This window comes from Stylophora pistillata, chromosome 12, assembly GCF_964205215.1.
Source record: "Stylophora pistillata chromosome 12, jaStyPist1.2, whole genome shotgun sequence".
In the NCBI taxonomy this organism is placed as follows: Eukaryota; Metazoa; Cnidaria; class Anthozoa; order Scleractinia; family Pocilloporidae; genus Stylophora; species Stylophora pistillata.
Window position 1 is genome coordinate 18,450,085 of NC_142530.1, and position 17,416 is coordinate 18,467,500.

General features: G+C 39.9%; 2 protein-coding genes, 1 long non-coding RNA gene and 1 pseudogene across 6 annotated transcripts; 1 reads left to right on the top strand and 3 right to left on the bottom strand.

The window, feature by feature from the left end:
• Positions 1-1,063: 1,063 nt before the first annotated feature.
• Positions 1,064-5,621, bottom strand: LOC111331488 (uncharacterized). The gene is made up of 4 exons (XM_088741172.1): positions 5,274-5,621; positions 4,614-4,684; positions 3,107-3,678; positions 1,064-2,041 (listed from the first exon to the last, which is right to left on the bottom strand). The coding sequence occupies exons 3-4, from the start codon at positions 3,630-3,632 to the stop codon at positions 1,236-1,238; spliced, it is 1,332 nt and encodes a 443-aa protein (XP_088597298.1). The 5' UTR covers positions 3,633-3,678; positions 4,614-4,684; positions 5,274-5,621; the 3' UTR covers positions 1,064-1,235.
• Positions 5,619-11,791, top strand: LOC148719062 (beta-1,4-N-acetylgalactosaminyltransferase 3-like). 4 transcript variants are annotated; one of them, XR_015994028.1, is made up of 4 exons: positions 5,619-6,865; positions 7,864-8,383; positions 9,224-9,331; positions 9,848-9,985. XR_015994028.1 is itself a non-coding variant. In XM_088741165.1 (4 exons), exons 1-4 carry the CDS (start codon positions 5,763-5,765, stop codon positions 9,994-9,996), a joined length of 1,950 nt encoding a protein of 649 aa, XP_088597291.1. In that variant the 5' UTR covers positions 5,619-5,762; the 3' UTR covers positions 9,997-11,791. The 4 variants fall into 4 exon arrangements, 3 of the variants coding, with proteins under 3 accessions (XP_088597291.1, XP_088597292.1, XP_088597293.1); XM_088741165.1 differs by having other exon boundaries at positions 9,154-9,331; positions 9,848-11,791; XM_088741166.1 differs by having other exon boundaries at positions 9,187-9,331; positions 9,848-11,791.
• Positions 11,792-14,369: 2,578 nt separating this feature from the next.
• LOC148719063 (uncharacterized) lies at positions 14,370-15,233 on the bottom strand. Its single transcript, XR_015994032.1, has 2 exons — positions 14,640-15,233; positions 14,370-14,454 (listed from the first exon to the last, which is right to left on the bottom strand). It is a non-coding gene; the product is annotated as an uncharacterized LOC148719063 (long non-coding RNA).
• Positions 15,234-17,210: 1,977 nt separating this feature from the next.
• LOC148719064 (uncharacterized) overlaps positions 17,211-17,416 on the bottom strand; it is a 3,896-nt pseudogene continuing 3,690 nt past the window's right edge.

The following is a 17,416-nucleotide window of genomic DNA, read 5'->3' on the forward strand; positions in this document are numbered from 1 at the left end:
CATATGTTTCATATGTTTGTTGTTGTTTGATTTATCATCTACGGGTTTATATCGAATTAATTTGATAGCCTGCTCCCAGTTGGCTTGTTAGCTCAATTGGTAGAGCGCTGCACTAGTATCGCAGAGGTCAGTGGTTCGAGTCCCGTACAGGCCTGAAATTTTTTTCAGGTCTGATTTTCACTATTGCTCAAATAGTGCTTTACTGCGAAGGATCGTTCTCATATACGATTTTATTATTGTTGAGAAGATCAAAAGTTCTTACTAATCATCACACTTGTGCAAGCGAGTGACCATACAGCCTTTTCTTTAAACACGAAGGCGCGCTATATAAGGAAGTCTTCTCTGGGAAGACCTAGGTTCATTTGTCACTAACCGTTGATGTGTGCGGGTCAAATTCAAATGCTGGTAGACGAACAAAAGGAGCTAATGAGATATCTTTTGTTTACTTCCACCAGCATGGTGGCAATGAGGTAACGTGCGAACCACCTTCTTCGATCTCAAATTTACCGCCACAAATAAAGACAGTTTCCATTGGAGAAAGAAAATACAAAATCTCAAAAATTCTTGTATTGTGATGAAGACATAAAACAATTTTGAGGAATGCGCCCGCTGTTCACTGCTTTGGAGAAGCTGTAGCTCAAGCTGACTTGACTCTAAGAGTTCTACAGCACACGACGGTTGATTGACAAATGGTCCAGTGGGACCTAAGGCTCCATTTATAGCGCGCCTTCGTGTTTGATAGGCTCCTGCTTTGACCCATTCTTGATTTTCAAGAAGTTCCGTTGGGGGAGCCTCATTGATTTTCTCGGGTTGTACTAGAAATTAGGCCATCAGTTTCAAAACTTAATTGAGTTTTTAAAAAAAAAACACGTATTGTGATTCGATGTTTCGATCATCAAGGAGTTACGAAAGCCATGATATCGATAATATAACGGGGGAGGGACCAGACTTTTTTTATCGCCGAGAGGGGATGGTTAATTTGGGGATCACATGGTTTCAGGGAGAACGGAGAGTGGGATTTCTACTTTGCAAGAATGCTGGATTTGTTACATAAAGCCAAGAGTAAATGATTCATAATTATTTTCTTTTGGCGAGGCTTATTTCAAGACTATCCTCACGACTTACTTTCACATACGTAATTTATATTTTCATGTTTTATAATGAATATTCGATTCAGAAACCTCTGTCGTTGAAGAACAAAAAACAAAAACAAAAAAATTATAAAGAATGTTCAACTACCGCAAACACGATGTAGACTTATTCCACCCACCCATTGACCTCGTAAAACAAAAGTCTCTGAATTTCGCTGATTGCAAACAATGTTCTCTTAAAGTTGGTTCTAATACGAGCCCAACTAAGCCCGCCATTAAGACACCGGCGCTGGGTCCGAATGAGAGAAAAGCGCGCGAAAACGCCTTGCCTTTGACGTCATCACCGCCGGTTATCACGAGAAACGTATTTAGGTAAAGGCTTCCCGCCGAAAGCCCCACATTGAAAATGAGAAATAAGACAATCCAGACACTGTGGAGGAAGCGATACCAGGACGCCAACGTTAAGAAAATGAACAAACCCAAAAGCACTGCGGATAAAATCCATGTTCTTGCGATAACAGGCGTGCATTTTGAATTGAGAATGAACAAGATACTTAGGTAGGATCTACCGATGCATTCTCCAATCATAAACACGCATGCATAGTATACAAAATGGTTCCTCTGATCGAAAAATGAGTCTGGGAAGGCCAGAGTTGTAACAACGCCATTGAGAGTCAAAAACTCAGAAAAGTAACCCACGAAACAGGCCAACATAAGGTGCAAGTTATGCCAGATTAACGTTCTTTTCTCGTCACATGATAGGTTACCTTCCACTGGAAATTTTTCCGTATTAAGTACATTATAAGCGATCCCTTTGTGGTTTATCATGTCTCCCAGTGGCTTGAAACGTCGTCTCTCGATTGTGATGTAAAAAGGGAAGATAACTGCAGGCATCCAAGAAATGATAAGGACAGTCGTTTCAGGAGGCAGGCAAATTAAAGTTGTCATTGCTGTTAAATAAAGAATGGTAACATTAATTGTATGTTTTCTCAGTGTCTTCATAGTGCCTCTTACAACTGTGAGCGACAAAAAGTAATTAAAATGCATTCCCAACGTAATGTTTCATTTACATTTCTTCACAGTTCTACAACGAAGTGCAGATTGGAAATCAAGCTGACTCAAAATACCAACGATAGCCGGCTCTTTTCTTCAACTTCGGCCCCAGTATTTCGCTTTTTTTGTACCACAAAACCGTACCGGAACAGTGATTAGTGCCACCTGCGTAATCATTGACGCAGTTAGCGCTATCTGTACGTTAGATTCGTAAACATTAGCTTGCAGAGCACAAACATGACTAACAGCATTGCTTAGTGATAAAATCACACCACTTGAACCGCGAGCAACACAGCTGTGAACTGCTGGACTGGTTTGGTGGTAAAAATAGCTTTAGTAAAAATAATTGCTCGCGAAGAAAAAACTACACGTTGTCCACTCTATTTTATTAATCTATAATATGAAAGAAAGTCCATTTTCATTTTTCACTGAAGAGTATTCGAAGTTTGATGACTAGTTCATTACAAAAATGAACTCTATTGATGAATTAACTTAATGATGTTATAGCACCCTTTTTTGGGTCAAAAAACGACTGAAAAAAGTCCCCATCAATTTAAATAAGTTCCACTCTTTTTCTTTCAAATCCGATTAGCTACAGAGTACAAATGATACCAATTACGTCTTCTTTCATAAGAACCTCAAACGGTGGGTGAAAAGCAGGTCTGGGTAAATATGCAAAAATTCAACAGAAATACATTTAACACATAGCTTATGATTTTAAACAAGCCTCTTGAAGCAAGATTTAATAAAAAAAATGTAATCCTTCTGACAATTCGACTGAAATGAATTTTTAACCTGACCTGTCTTTACCAAACCATTCACCTTATATTTAAAAAGAAAAACAAATTAATCTCTGTTGACTTTTTTGAGATTCACTCACGTACTCCCGGAATATGTAAACAAACCAAACATCGGCGTCAAACTTTCTTTGCTTTTCTTTGATAAATTTCCTAAATTCTTACCGGTGTAGTACAAGGGCCCAGCAATGAATCCCACGCCAGTCCCTGCTGAATATGAACTCATCGCCGTGTCGCTGTACAGCGCTGTCATCGAGACGAAAGTGACCTCGCCAATGGCGACCCCGGTGGACACGACGATGACTCCGGTGACCCGAAGAATGACGGCCTCAACCAGAGCGTATAACAACACGCCGGTGATACCCAGCCCCACTACTGGCACCAGAAGAGCCTTGTGTGACAACTTTAAGACGAAGCAAGGCAAGATAGAGGTAATAACGAAGAAGGGCAGCGAGGCAGATATTAACAGAACCGGAGTGGGTACTAAAGTTTCTTCCAAGATGTCTTGAGATGCCGAGATTCCAATGGAGAAGAAAATCTGGAGGATGAAACCAAACACGCCAAAGGCAAATATGTGAAGTGGTTGTTCGTCTTCAGTGATATGGCTCATTTCACTCTTGTTTTGGACAGGATCGAGTTCGGAGTCCGAGCCAGCTGAGTTAATTGTAAATGTTTCCGTTTCATGATCCATTGTCGATATTTCTTCTTTCTTTTGTTTGTTTTGTTCAGAAATCGCACTACAATTGATAAATTTTGAATAAGGTGTGTTTTATCTCTTCCATCAAAAGGAGATGTCATTCACCATCTATTTAGTGAAGAAACCACAAGATGACCAACCCGGATTAACATAAGTAAACCTGTGGACAAGGGTTGATAATCAAGTTCATATTGACTAAGGCTTTCTGTGTTTTTGCGCTCAGTACCAGGCCGCACGGCATTTCACGGCTTTTCTAATGAGCAGTTGACCCGCCCTACGCTTGAACTGTTAAGTGAACTGTTTACGTTTCTAACCTGTTAACTCCTCTTTCACGGGTGCTTAACCCAGTCAGGGAGTTTCGATATTTTTAAATTCCACACCGTACCACTACCTGCAACTCGTTGATTTAACGGCGATAATTGACGTCATTTTTAAAGAGAAAAATGTGTCGTCTCTATTCAATGCCTCATTTTCAAAGCAAACCATGGGGCTCAACCTTTCATGTGATAATAATTTTTCAATCACAAGCACATAAATCTCATTTTCCTAAGAATGGTTGCCGCATTGACCAAATTGATTATGGACCGAAGGAAGGGTTCCCAAGTTACGTGGGTCAGGCAGCACGCATGGAGTCCGTTGGACTCTAGCTCACTGCTACGGCGAAGTTTCATTTCCACTTATCCAGGATTTTTTCTTTTAAAGCATGGGTTTTTCTCTATTGCAGGCTTATTCTCTGTGGCACTGAAAATCTCTCTAAATAATCATGGTTATATACACTGATGTGACTTGTTTGATCAAACACTCCCAGTGTTCACTTTGAACCGGTGACCTGGTGAACCCACAGGTAGCCCAACCTCTGTCACAGGCTCTTTCACAGTGAATAATTAAAGAGTTTGTATAGTGGTTTAGTTGGACTTGCTTTTGAGCTCCGTAAATGTAAAGTTGTGTGAAATAATCAAAGCAATAAAGTCTTACCTTCGTAGAGAGTAGTCTCTGTTGTTCTCCTCGCGATTTGGGGCCGTTTTGATGTGTTTTAGCTTGACGCCCTAAATTACCGTGCATAAAATACGGGAAGGTCGGAAACTTCTGTTGACACATGCTCACAAAAATCGCTCGAAAACAACACTTAAATACTTTCCCTCAAATCAAAACTCGGCAGCACGAAAGCCAAATAGTTTCCCTTTAAGTTCACCGAGAAAAATCCCACAAAAGTCGGTTCGTCGAGCAACCAATCCAGCGAGAATTTCAAATTAACGGCCGTTCGGAATTCTTCTAATGCGTGGAAGGAACTTCTTGTGCAGCTGAGAGACCGTTAATGCGCGGTCAACCTGGAACCTAGTCAAATCTCTGTCAACGGGTCCTCCCCATAGTCTTCTAACACCAACTCTTCACACATACTAAGGTACCCCGGGTAAACTCATCGACTTGACTAGATCGTCGATACTGTCCATCTTCACTGTTTTCAATGGATTTTTACAAATATCCTCTCACACGGGGTACCTTGTTAGTTGCATAGAGTTAATGTTATACAAAAGTCTCATAAATTGGATGCCAAACGTTACAAAAATTAATGTTATATAAAAGTTGCATGAAATTAATGTTAACACAATCATGATATTAAAATTTTAAACGAACCTTTTTATGAACTTTTAGGTCCGCTCCATGCACTTTTTTTTCTTGTGCGGGATCAAAGTGGGCAAATCTAGGCGGGCCAGATGGACATGACTAGCCAACCAGGACATTTGTAATGAATTAATGTTTATGCAAAATATAATCCTTTAAGAAAGTTATTTTTAACAATACAACCGTGGTAATAAAGAGATCTCTGCGCGATTTCTGTTCGCCGGAAGTTTCATTTATTTTACAAGAAGATTTATTAGTGTCCGTGGAGTACGATAATTCAACGGAGTACGATAATTCAATGGTCCGTGGAGTACGATAATTCGATGGCAAAGTAATATAAGACCTGACAGATATTAATAAAGCTTACATAATTCAAATACTCAAGTGGAAACCTGACAAGATTTTACACACCAGAACTTTAGGAACTCTGTGTCAAACTCTTCCATTAGTAATTTCCCTTTCACGATTGTTCGCCGGTTTCTAATTGCTGCGCGGGAAAGCATGAGGACACGTCGTCGATTCTTCCAGTTCGTTGCCTTCGCAAAATTTAAGTTCCGGTATCAGCGATTTCGGAAACCTGTTAAGGTTATGCTCTTCGCCATAACGCTCTCTTCGATCTGCTTTTATGTTTTCAGTGGATCGGACTATTCACACAGGTATGATGCTGTCCAAGTCGCGGAAAAAAATGAAGCAATGACTCCTGCAAACGCCACACAACGTTTCACCGCTGCTATGGGAGCTCTGAATATTCACGTATGGCGAGAGGTTTGTGGCTCAAGCATCCAGAACCTGCGTCAATATCTGCTTTTTCCGCATCATCCTGACGAAATGTTCATGAAGTTCAATATGGTTAAGTTTCAAATTACAGACAATACCATTGATTATGGTCAACGGCTTTTTGGCTTTCTTTATCCTCCTCAGAGCGACGAATACAACTTCGCCATAGCGTCTGATGACGAGTCGGAGTTGTGGTTCAGTCCTAGTGAGGACCCGAAAGGCAAACGGTTGATTGCGCGTGTTTATAATGAAGGAGTAAATGCTTGGACCAAGAAGGATCAACTTGATAAATATCCTGAACAAATCTCAGAACATCTAGTGCTTTCTAGGGACAGAAAATACTACATAGAAGTTGTGCATAAGCAAGGAGTTGCTCTTGGTTTTGTACAAGTTTATTGGAAGCGTCGTAATGATACCGACTTTTACCTTATCAGTTCGGAATACTTATCGTCCCATATAAACGATGTTACAGTCACCGAGGCAAAAGATGTTTTGCACAGTTTACTTTCGGAGAGGTACCATCAAGATCTTGAGCTGAAATCTAAATCAATAGATCCTGAACGCCTGCAATTTCTTTCCCTTCCTTTGATCCCAAAAGATACTTATCTTCCCTTGTGTGATTTTCAGTCTAACTCTTTGTCAAATGGTAAAGTGTATCGTTATCAAGGCCGCAGAGTGGTTCAGTTATCCAGTGTCTACCCTGCTGATGAAAGTACTATGCTGACTCACAGAAATTCGCGGAATTGGCCCAACAAAATTGCTGACGGGGACAAAATTCAACCAGCCATGGGGGAGATAGTTAGGTCGTTGAACCTTAAAACCTCAAAGTAAGTTGATCTAAACGGTTAAAGAATCAGAGCTACAACAAATTTCAAGAAAGTCAAGAATTATATCACTGGGACGCTGCGTAACGATAAGTCTATTCACAAACAAAAAAAAACCGGTGAACAAAAAAAATGGACATGATTCGCACGGAATGCAAATAACAAAACTCTTTCCAAGGTTGCGACAATTTGGTTACCAAGTCAAGAGGTGAAAAATTTAGAAGAGTAAATTTTCCGTAGAGGTCGCAAATTCGACGACCTGAATCACTTAGTGATTTCGTTTCAACGCGTAAGAGTGAGATAAACATTTACATACAATGTCATAAGACGTCTGTCATTTTCTTTGTTAAAAATACCTCTTTCTTCTTGGCTGCGCATGATGTCGCATAAAGCTTAAAGAAATCATTACTTGTCAGCTTGCTTTGTAGTTAGCGGTGGAGCGTGCCGTTTTTGTTTGTTTGTTTGTTTGTCTTTGGTGACCGTTCTATGACGTCAGGTTGCCAATTGGCGATTATGAAAGGTGCTGGGCTGAGAGCCCTGACAAACGCCCAAAAGCCGTGATTAGTCTGATGAGCCTCTTTCAAAGACAATGCAATATGGAATAGCAGCGATTTCTGTCACTTTCTACTATTAATCATATTTGTCGACCATCATTATGGTACGCTATTCTGAAATGTCAGTTAGTGATCTATTTTGCTGGGTAACCATTCGGGCTGGGTTTGGAAGCAATGCTTTGGGACCAGGGCTAATCACATCAAAGAGGTGTGCGTACGTCACTAATTGGCTTATCATTTTTATTACATGATTAAAGTAGGCAAAGAGCTGAAACCAAAATAAACCAATCAGATTTTGTGGTTACTCATCCTGAAATTAATGCCTTGTTCTTCCCTTCATCTTGGAGGGGAAAACCCCGGAAACCAAGGTTGGTTTAGAGATACATATTGAAGCCAATGAAGGCAATTAACACATTGTACAGATATGATTCTTTGATTTACTTGCAGAAAATATTTTCTAAAGAGAATCCACAAGGTTTTAAACATACCAGATCCAGTTAACGGTGATCTTTACTCCGTGGATCTTGAACTCGGTTTACAAGACGTCAGTCAATTATTTCGTTTATCAGAGCATGTGTTTGGTAAGTATGCCAACCACAACTTGTGTTTTCCTCGAGGTGTGAGCTGGAACAACAAAGTTAAGGTGTATTTTATTCTGCCTGTCAAAGAACAAGGAAGATGGGTGTATCATTTTATCAACCAAATCACTATAGCCAGCTCTTTAACGGGCGACGCGAACTTCCATGTCGTTGTTGTTGACTTTGAAAGCGAAGATATTGACCTGACAAAGGCATTTAACACGACTCTTCTTCGTAATAGACACACGATTGTTTCGTTGAAAGGGAAATTTTTCAAGACATTGGCTCTGAACAGAGCTGTTGAGCATGTTCCAAGTGTACACGACATTTTGTTTTTATTTGATCTTCATATCGACGTTCCCCTAGACATGTTGGACAGCGTGCGTAAGGTGCGTTTCTATTTTGATTTGAGTAATGCACAGGCAGCCCAAGCTGCAACATAGCGCTAACTCGAACACAACATAGCGCTAACTCGCCGAAAACGCATCAAAATAGCCTAAGACGCTAGGAATCAACAAAGAAAACAACAAGGCAATAAGGTAAGCCTATTTTGTTTCAAAACAAGACATTTCTTTCTCTCTTTTAAGGCAAACCGATAACATCCCATACAAACCTTTATAAATATAAAACGTTGCGCAACACGGTAACAGGCACGTCCGCTTTTCTAGTATTGAGCTTAGGCTGCCTGTGAGTAATGATTACTTATTCACCAATATAATCTATATATTTGTTTAGCATTTATTTTAGAGATCCATGATCTTGTGGGCTTTATTGTGTCACTGAGATATTGATCGTAGTACCAAGAATTGGCAACAGTAAACCTTCATAGAAGATGACTGCTTATAGATTGACGGTGTGCCATTTGATGTTATATACTACGAACAGTCCCTGCTTTTGGCGAAGTCGGTCGCACGGTTAAAAAAAGATTAGTTAGAGCGCCGAATGGAGCCTTGGGAGTTCGTGTGCCCGGCACACCTAGAGTTCCGCTTAGCTCGCTGTCATTCTTTTTTTTTACAGATACTTTTGACTCGCGCTACGGACGTCGCCGAAAAAGAGGGACTGCTCGTAGTTTATCTGATACGAGCGCGCCTCACTGATCTTTCTATACTGATTTATTTTAATCCTATCACAATTTGTTTTTTACTATCTTCATTTTCAGTTTAAGAAATGGGTTTCTTTTATATATATGCAGAACACAATAGAAGGACGTCTTGTTTACGCTCCCATAGTTGGCCAGCTGCATTGTGGCAGTACTTACGTAGATCCTAAAGGTTACTGGGAAATGGGTGGATTCGGTTTAATGAGCATTTATAAATCAGACTGGGTACGGTTCAAAGGTAAACAACATAAATTTTCTGTTGAACGCTCCTATAAAAAAGTATTGACTTTAATTTCATCAATTCCTTTATCTTGACATGCAATATGCAGATATTTCCCTCCTCAATCACTCAGTATATGGTGATATATTTTATCGAAGCAGTTACCATCTCAGGTCAGAGAAATTCTACGAAAATTAAAAAGCAATTATCTCAAAAATAGCTATATAAAAAATTGAAATTCATCAGTCTCCGCATGGTTGCGTTTGCAATTCTGATTACTTTTAGTTGATGGGAGATGTCTTTCTTCCTGTTAATAGTTGGAAACCTTTTAAGTCTTACGCAGTCACACTGGCAGATCTAAGAAAGGGGGGCACGGGGATCCGCCGCCTTTCCCCCCCCCCTATTTTGGGTAGAAAAAATAAACGCAGAGGGTAGAAGAAGGCCGGCAGGTGGACACATGAATAAAAAGCCCCCACCCCCTTCCCCTTAGCTTAAGATGTGGATCCGCCACTCAGTCATGTATATTTTCTTTAGGAATGAACACTGAGGACTACAAGTACAAGTGGGGCGGAGAGGACTGGGACTTACTAGACCGTGTTATTAATGCTGAGCTAAAAGTCGTTCGAATAAAGCATGCGGGCCTATATCATCATTATCATACGAAACACAAGTCTTGGAACTAACGAGTCCAACACAGAAAATTCCCCTTACTGCTGTCGAGGACTGGAGTAGATATATATTGTTGACAATCGATGTTCCGTTAACCGTTATGAACGCACGCGTTCGATCTGCTCGAACGGCGCGCCGGGCGGGAGCCAAGGAGACTGGGTCCACCACACGAAATCGAGACTTGTTAGAGAACTTTCCAGCGAAAAAATGACGAGAAGACCTTTTTCTTTTGTTCCGCAACTAGGAGGAGCACTGGTGCTTTCTCCAGCTGGTTGATTTGCATGTGTTCGTTAATTCTACAATATCTTTAACAATGTTTCAGAATCTCAAGGGAGATATCTGGAATGTTTATGTTTTATAGTTTTCGGGCTAACAAACACAGAACTAAAGTTATTATCTCATAGCATGATTTGGTTTAGATCTGGTCTTTGCCATGAGATAAAATAAATTTAAAGGTACCTCCATTGAATATGTTTAAAAAACTTTTTAGTGCGATGTCACCGCGATAATGTGAACTAAAAGCAAGAACTACTTTTCCAATGCATATTAGGTGAGGTTTAGTTTCCTTGCCAATCAGCGAAAAACAAAAAAATTCAGTCATATGTCGAGGACACAATCGTTTTCACAACCTCGTTCTCCAGAAAGCGAGAAGAAGAAAGATCTGTTCTAGCCGATATCAGCGATCGTTAAAAGCAGCGATAGCAATGACTAAAAGTCCAAACAACATTACGGCTATGCCAAATGGTAAGGCATGCGGTTTGTCACTAAAGTGATAAAAAGAACGATAATAGAGACAATCCTTTTCGTAACCTTTTCTGATGGTTCCAGCACACCCTCGCATCCGTCTAAGCCGGGAGTCAGGAAATACCCTGTGAGGCAAATACCTCCCAAAAAAAATCAAACGAGCCCAAACAGAACACATGATGTCTCACGTTATTTTATTTGTTCATTGTCGGGCATCTTGACTTCGAAATCTGTTGAGGAGAAAGACTTCCTGTCATTCCTGCTATACAATATTCATTATTGTTAACAACTAATCTCAGAGAGTCCATACAAGTGCTGTGGGTCTTACAAAAATCTACCCAAGAGAAAAACATTTCTGAAACCGTTGGATTCCGCGCACTGATAGAATCCAAAGGTTTTAGGTTCGGCTCCACCTGAGAACTCGGAATTTATTCTTTGCCCCACGCTTGTGACAAAACAAAATACGTCACTTTCTCTACATCTTTATGCGTTCAAAATCTACGTCCTTTTAATTCTGTTTACCCATAATTCTAGCCTAGTTTCAAACACCATATTTGAGCACAAAGTGCGCTGGTTTTGCATGAATAAGTAAGCTTCAGATTTCCCCTGCGTCGATGGTGTTTTTATTTGTCTACACCTACGAAGCTAGTGAGTCCAGAACAATGGCACTTCAAATTGGACGCCATATTTGCACGCGGTGTTTGAAGAAGTTGCATAGAGCTAATGTTGTAAAAAAGTTTAATAAATTGGATGCCAATAGTTACAGCAATTAATATGTTATATGGAAGTTGCATTAAATTAATATTAACACATTCATGATATTAAAATTTTATAAGAACTTTTTTATAAACTTTTAGGTCCGCTCCACGCACTTTTTTTCTTGTGCGGGATCAAAGTGGGCAAGACTAAGTGGTTCAGATGGGCACAATTAGCCGACCGGAACACAAGATTTTCATCATAATGGTGCTCACGGGCCCTGCTAGCCATATAATGATTAAAATCAATGTTTATACGATATATTATACTTTAGAATAGTTACAATAAAACCGTGGTAAGAAAAAAAAAGATCTCTGCGATTTCTTTTCGACTTTCATTCGTTTTAAAAGAAGATTTATAAGTGTCCATGAAGAGTATGTAAATCTTGGTTTTCACCCACGTGACCTTAGTCCTTGACAACCGTCGTTAACCGCCATTGTGGAGGGAGATGACAAAACGCGGAGCCCCACATCATGGAGTACCCTATGGAGTACCCCTAAAAATCATGTATTAGTCAAATAAAATACTTTATGAACATGGTGAATCGTTTAGATGTACATATCCTGATATATTTTGAGCTTGTCAGCTCTCCGATTGTCGCAGTTCGATGTAGTACACGAATTGACCGCCATCTTGAAATTAACATTAAACTGCTGACTACTTCCAACGGAAAGCTTTAATGTTGCTAGCATCCATGAACGTTATCGTTAATAGGCCAACCACCATCTATTTTCATATGATCTTCAAGAGGCCAAAAGGAGGGACAACCTTCATTCTGCAACGGGTTTTATGTCTTCCAAAATACCTGTTTATGTGTGGCGTCTGTAAGGAGTGTGGCGCTGCATCATGGGTTTCTTAAATGTGCGAAACGATGAGGATACAAGCTTACATTTGTAGTCTGAGACTTAAAAGGGTAATCCCTATCTTTAAACGGAGCTTCTCCCCACCCATCTATTTGTAGCGCAATAAAATTGAGGTATGTAAACAAACCAAAAAAAAACAGTGACGGGTCGGCAAATAAATCCGACTGGGGTTGTTGATCTGGGAAATGCAGTAAGCTTAAATATTTCACCTCGTGCAGAAATCGAAACAGTGGGTTTTGTTCATCACATTAAGTTGTTTGTCTTCTCGTCAAAGGACTCATTACACGGCGGTAAAACCAAAATGGAGGAACCCGAGTAAGACTGAGAGCCCCAGTCAACTGTCCCCCACTGAAAAAACTGGATTGTATCGAACTGGGACATTCGGAGAGCTGGTAAGCTCAATATATTTTAGGATATGTACATCTAAACGATTCACCATGTTCATAAAATATTTTATTTGACCAATATATGACTTTTAGGGGTACTCCATTAAGGTACTCCATGGAGTAGGGATCCGCGTTAAGTCATCTCCCCATTGTGGAGTAAGTACACGGTCTTTTAATTTATTGTTGTTTTCACCCGTTTCATTTCGTCTTTAAGGGATCAATTCAGGGTCATCCTCGGTGTAAAAACCTGACGAGGTTTTCTTTCTTTCATGAGGCGTTGTTTTGTTTTACGCTATTGGTTATAATGTTTTGTTGTCTTTGTGTAACTGACACTCCTCCGCAGTTTGAATGCATTCCTTTTCATCTCGACGATTCACTTGTATATAACACAGAAAAAATACAGAATTAACAATGCGAACTTAAACCCAAGGAAACTGAAATACAACGAAATGAATACGAAAGAACACAGGAAAATACAAACGAAAAGAGTACCATATAACCCCATACATTAATTATGCATTCCACTTCTTTGTCTTTCACGACAAAACTTTCAAAACAAAGTCTACGAGTCTGAATGCATAATTACGGTATGGGGTTAAATGGTACTCTTGCCAAAGTACATAAATTTCGTTTAGGGTCCTTGAAAGTCCTTGATTTTTTATTGAACAACATCGAAAAACGTCTGCTTTTGTTTTGCACCATCGGTAAACCCAAAACATAGATGTTAACAGAAACATTTTTCTTGGTTTTGAGGTAAAATTGTCATTACAAAAAGTCCTTGAAATTTCTAAGTAGGGTCCTGGAAAGTCCTTGAAAAGTCCTTGAATCTTTGGCCTGAAAAAGTGTACGAGCCCTGCATACAAACGAAGGCGTACCTACTTACAAGTCTGTACGGCAATCCGGAATAACAACGACTGAATGAAAATTACAACTACGATGTTATATAGCGGATAAAGGCTAAAAAAATAGACTAAACAAGGCTACACAATACTCAAAGGCGATTACATGAAACAACGCTGACAAACTTGATTTACATTTTGATAGCACGAAAAAATACAACTAATAAATACAGAACTGAACTATCGAGGCGAGAACTATTTACACTGATTACATGTAACAAAGACGAGCGACAGAACCGATAAAAAATAACTCTCGTGGCTACACTTTGTTTTACGTCACTCGTGAGCTTCACAGGTTTTTACACCGAGGATGAGCCTCAATTCAGGTTAAGTTCAGTCTCCTCTCAGGAGCACGTACTTATGCTCTTTAGGAGCATTCTAGCATATGTTAGGCTATAAATCTTTCATTAGTTCCACTTATAATGGTCCCTAGTCGTTTAGAATTACTACGCATTCAGGTTAGGATTATTTGTTGTTGGCGTGTTGTCTTTATAGGAACAAGCATTTTCTTTCTTCGTGTCGTTATTTGTTAGTTCTGCCCGCTACATAAACTCTGTGCAGAGGTTTTCTTTGGTAAATCGCTGTTGTTTCCTCGTACTGAATCCCGCATTTCATAGTAATTACCTTTTAGTTATTCCGTTTACATGTTCGTAGTAGTTATTGTAATGGTTTCGCTCAAGTTGGAAATGAAAGTCTCGTTCCCGGGTTGTTACACGCGCAATCGAAAACACCAAACCAATATGGATATACGATTCTTTCCTTTATTGTTCCTACGTACTCCTATTCTTGTGGCCTCAGGGCATTTATCGAATCAAAGCGGTCAACTGAAATAGTTACATTAAGAAATCACTTAAATATTTGTTTCTTTTACAGCTAAGGAATGATCATAAAACCAAGCGCACGTGATATTGAAAAGGACTTAAACAGTGAAATCTAGCGAAACCTATAACTTCAGAATTACAAACCGACATAGCTTCATAGCCTTAAAGTTAATTAGATTGCTGCTTACCAACGTTCGCGGGTCTTGATTTCTATCGAGATTTTCGCTCTAACTTGTCTTCTAGTTTTCACTAACAGATCTTGATCTCGCGGGATCTTCTGAAGAACTGAAACGCGAGCTATACGCTATGCCTATCTATACTGCGGTAATCCTGGCGGTAGCGTAAGTCAAACCACAAAATATTTCGCGACGTATTTCGATCCTAACGGAAGCGGTTACAGTTATTTTGGTGATGTAATTACTTTTAGTTTACGAGAATCATCGACTTTGGGAAGAAATAAACAATCGACCACTGCGAATAGAACTTTCAGCGCCTTCATTGTTGGTTCTCATGTAAGACATCCCCATTCGAAACTTGACGCTTCGCCGATTCATTTTCGATCGCCGCAGCTTCAGCCACATTCTGCGTACTCAGAAAGCACTGGTACATCTTTAGAAAGACTATCCAGGTCCTCATCACAGTTTTCCTGTGAAATATCCATGATAAAATCGAAAAGTACTGCGAAACTCGTGTGAACTGGGTAGCATCAGATTACGCTGCCGATGGGCTCCATAATATTGGCGGACACCCAATATTATGGATCCCCGTGACGTCATGTGAAAACAGGCAATGGCTCTTATCGAAGTTGAGTACGCGAAATCAGCGGACTCTCGATGAGCTTAGACCAAACCGAGGCTATCGGGTATAGCCCGCTGTAAAGTACAAGGAATTAGAGAAGGAATGTAGGAGGTAGTTTGACATTTAGATAATATTTTGTCTACTTTTAAGAGTTGTTATCCATGGTGAAGCATTGCATAGTTTTTGGGTGTCAAAATCGAAGTTCCAAAGCGGAGTGCAAAGACTTATCATTCGTTTAAAGCCAGATTCTATACCGACAAAGTTTATTTTTACTGTCGAAAAACCAAAGAGGAGAAAGCCCGCCGATCGAGCATCGTTGAACACAAAGAAAACAAAAATAGAGAAATCGCAGCAGCATTCAGTCTCCGAATCGATTAACATTGAACACACGGATTTGAAATCTGGTTCAGATGGTATAGAAACTGATCATCTGGAAAGTGAAGGTTTAGTTCAAACTGGAGATGAAAACTGGGAACATCAACTTAAGTTAACGGATGTTTACTTGAGACATGGCAAACTAAGGAGCGCAAATTGAACAAAAAAATACAAGAGCTGGAAAATCAACTCGAGGAGGAAAGAAGCGCCAGGAAGGAGCTGGAATTATTGATCGAGGAGAAAGCCTTCAGCATCGAAACTGTCAAGGATAATGCTAAATTATTACGATTTTACACTGGATTTGAGAACTATGAGGTGTTTTCAATGGTTCTTGACTTTCTGGGGAGGGAGACCGCGGCTCACTTGGACTACCAAAACACAGAAGATTTAGGAGAAATCAAGCACAAATATAAACCTGGGCCTAGTAGGGCTTTGACTGTCGAGAATGAATTTTTTCTGGTCCTTTGTCGCTTAAAAGTTGGCTTACTAGAAGAAGACTTATCAGCTAGATTTGGAGTGTGCCAAAGTGTAGTATCCCAAATTGTTAATACCTGGATCAAGTTTATTTTCTTTAGATTCAAAGAACTTGATGTATTTCCTTCCAGAGAGATTGTTCAGTTACACCTACCTGAATGTTTTCGCAAAAAGTATTCAACAACTACTCTAATAAGTGATGCTACAGAGATATACATTGAAAAGCCAAACAACCCAGAGGCTCAACAAGTAACATTTTCTTCATACAAAAATCGCAACACCCTGAAAGCTTTGGTTGGTATTGTACCAAAAGGGGGAATTTCATTTGTTTCAACCCTGTATGGTGGTAGCATTTCTGACAAGGAACTGACCCAAAAGTCAGGCCTTATAGAGAAACTACAGTATGCTGATGTTATCATGGCTGATAGAGGTTTTAACCCATTAACGTCCAGTGCGCCCGTATGCGCCCATGGGGACCCACACCCTTTCTACGCCCTGTGACGTCATCAATTTTAACCCTGGAGCACGAATTCGAGCATCTACTTGAACGGGTTGAAAATATCTTGCAGACGATACCAGAATGAGCGCAATTGAGTGGAGGAGATTGGAGAAATAGCCAAAAAACCGTGTCACTTTGACCGGAAAATCTGCACGAAGATCGTGTTTCACTACCCACCTACCTTTCCGAGCATGTGCTTTGAAAATAATGAGTAGTTTCTGAAAAATCTCTACACCAAAATGAAGCCTACTCAATTTCCAGCAAGTGAGGAGAAACTTTAGGCAAGGAGAGGGGAAAAAAAGGGCAGGAGAAAGAGAGAAAAGTAGAAGTCGTAAGTGGGGCATGACTTTTCAACCCAAAAACTATGTCCAAATTTTGCTCTCTGCGCGTGCCCGAGATTTTCAGGCCGCCATTTTGCATTTGGATCGAAAGGCCGTCGAGTGCACGAGCTGTCAAGTGGTTTTTGGTAAGTTAGAGCTTTTAAAACCCCAACAGTGACCCGAAATCTGCTGGACTAGCTTCAAAACACAGTTTTCCACAAAAGCTGCGGCCATTAATGGGTTAATATTCAAGAAATACTTGCATTTAAATGGGTAGAGGTAAATGTTCCTCCTTTCATGAATGAATCTGGGCAATTTAATGAAAGTGAATTACTGGAAACAAGAAGGATTGCATCTCTAAGAATCCATGTTGAAAGAGCCATGGAAAGAATAAAAAACTACCACATTTTAGACTTTGTCCCCATAACTTTGTGCAGGAATGGTATAATTGATATGATCTTTTTTGTCTGTGCAATGCTATCAAACTTCCTCCCACCAC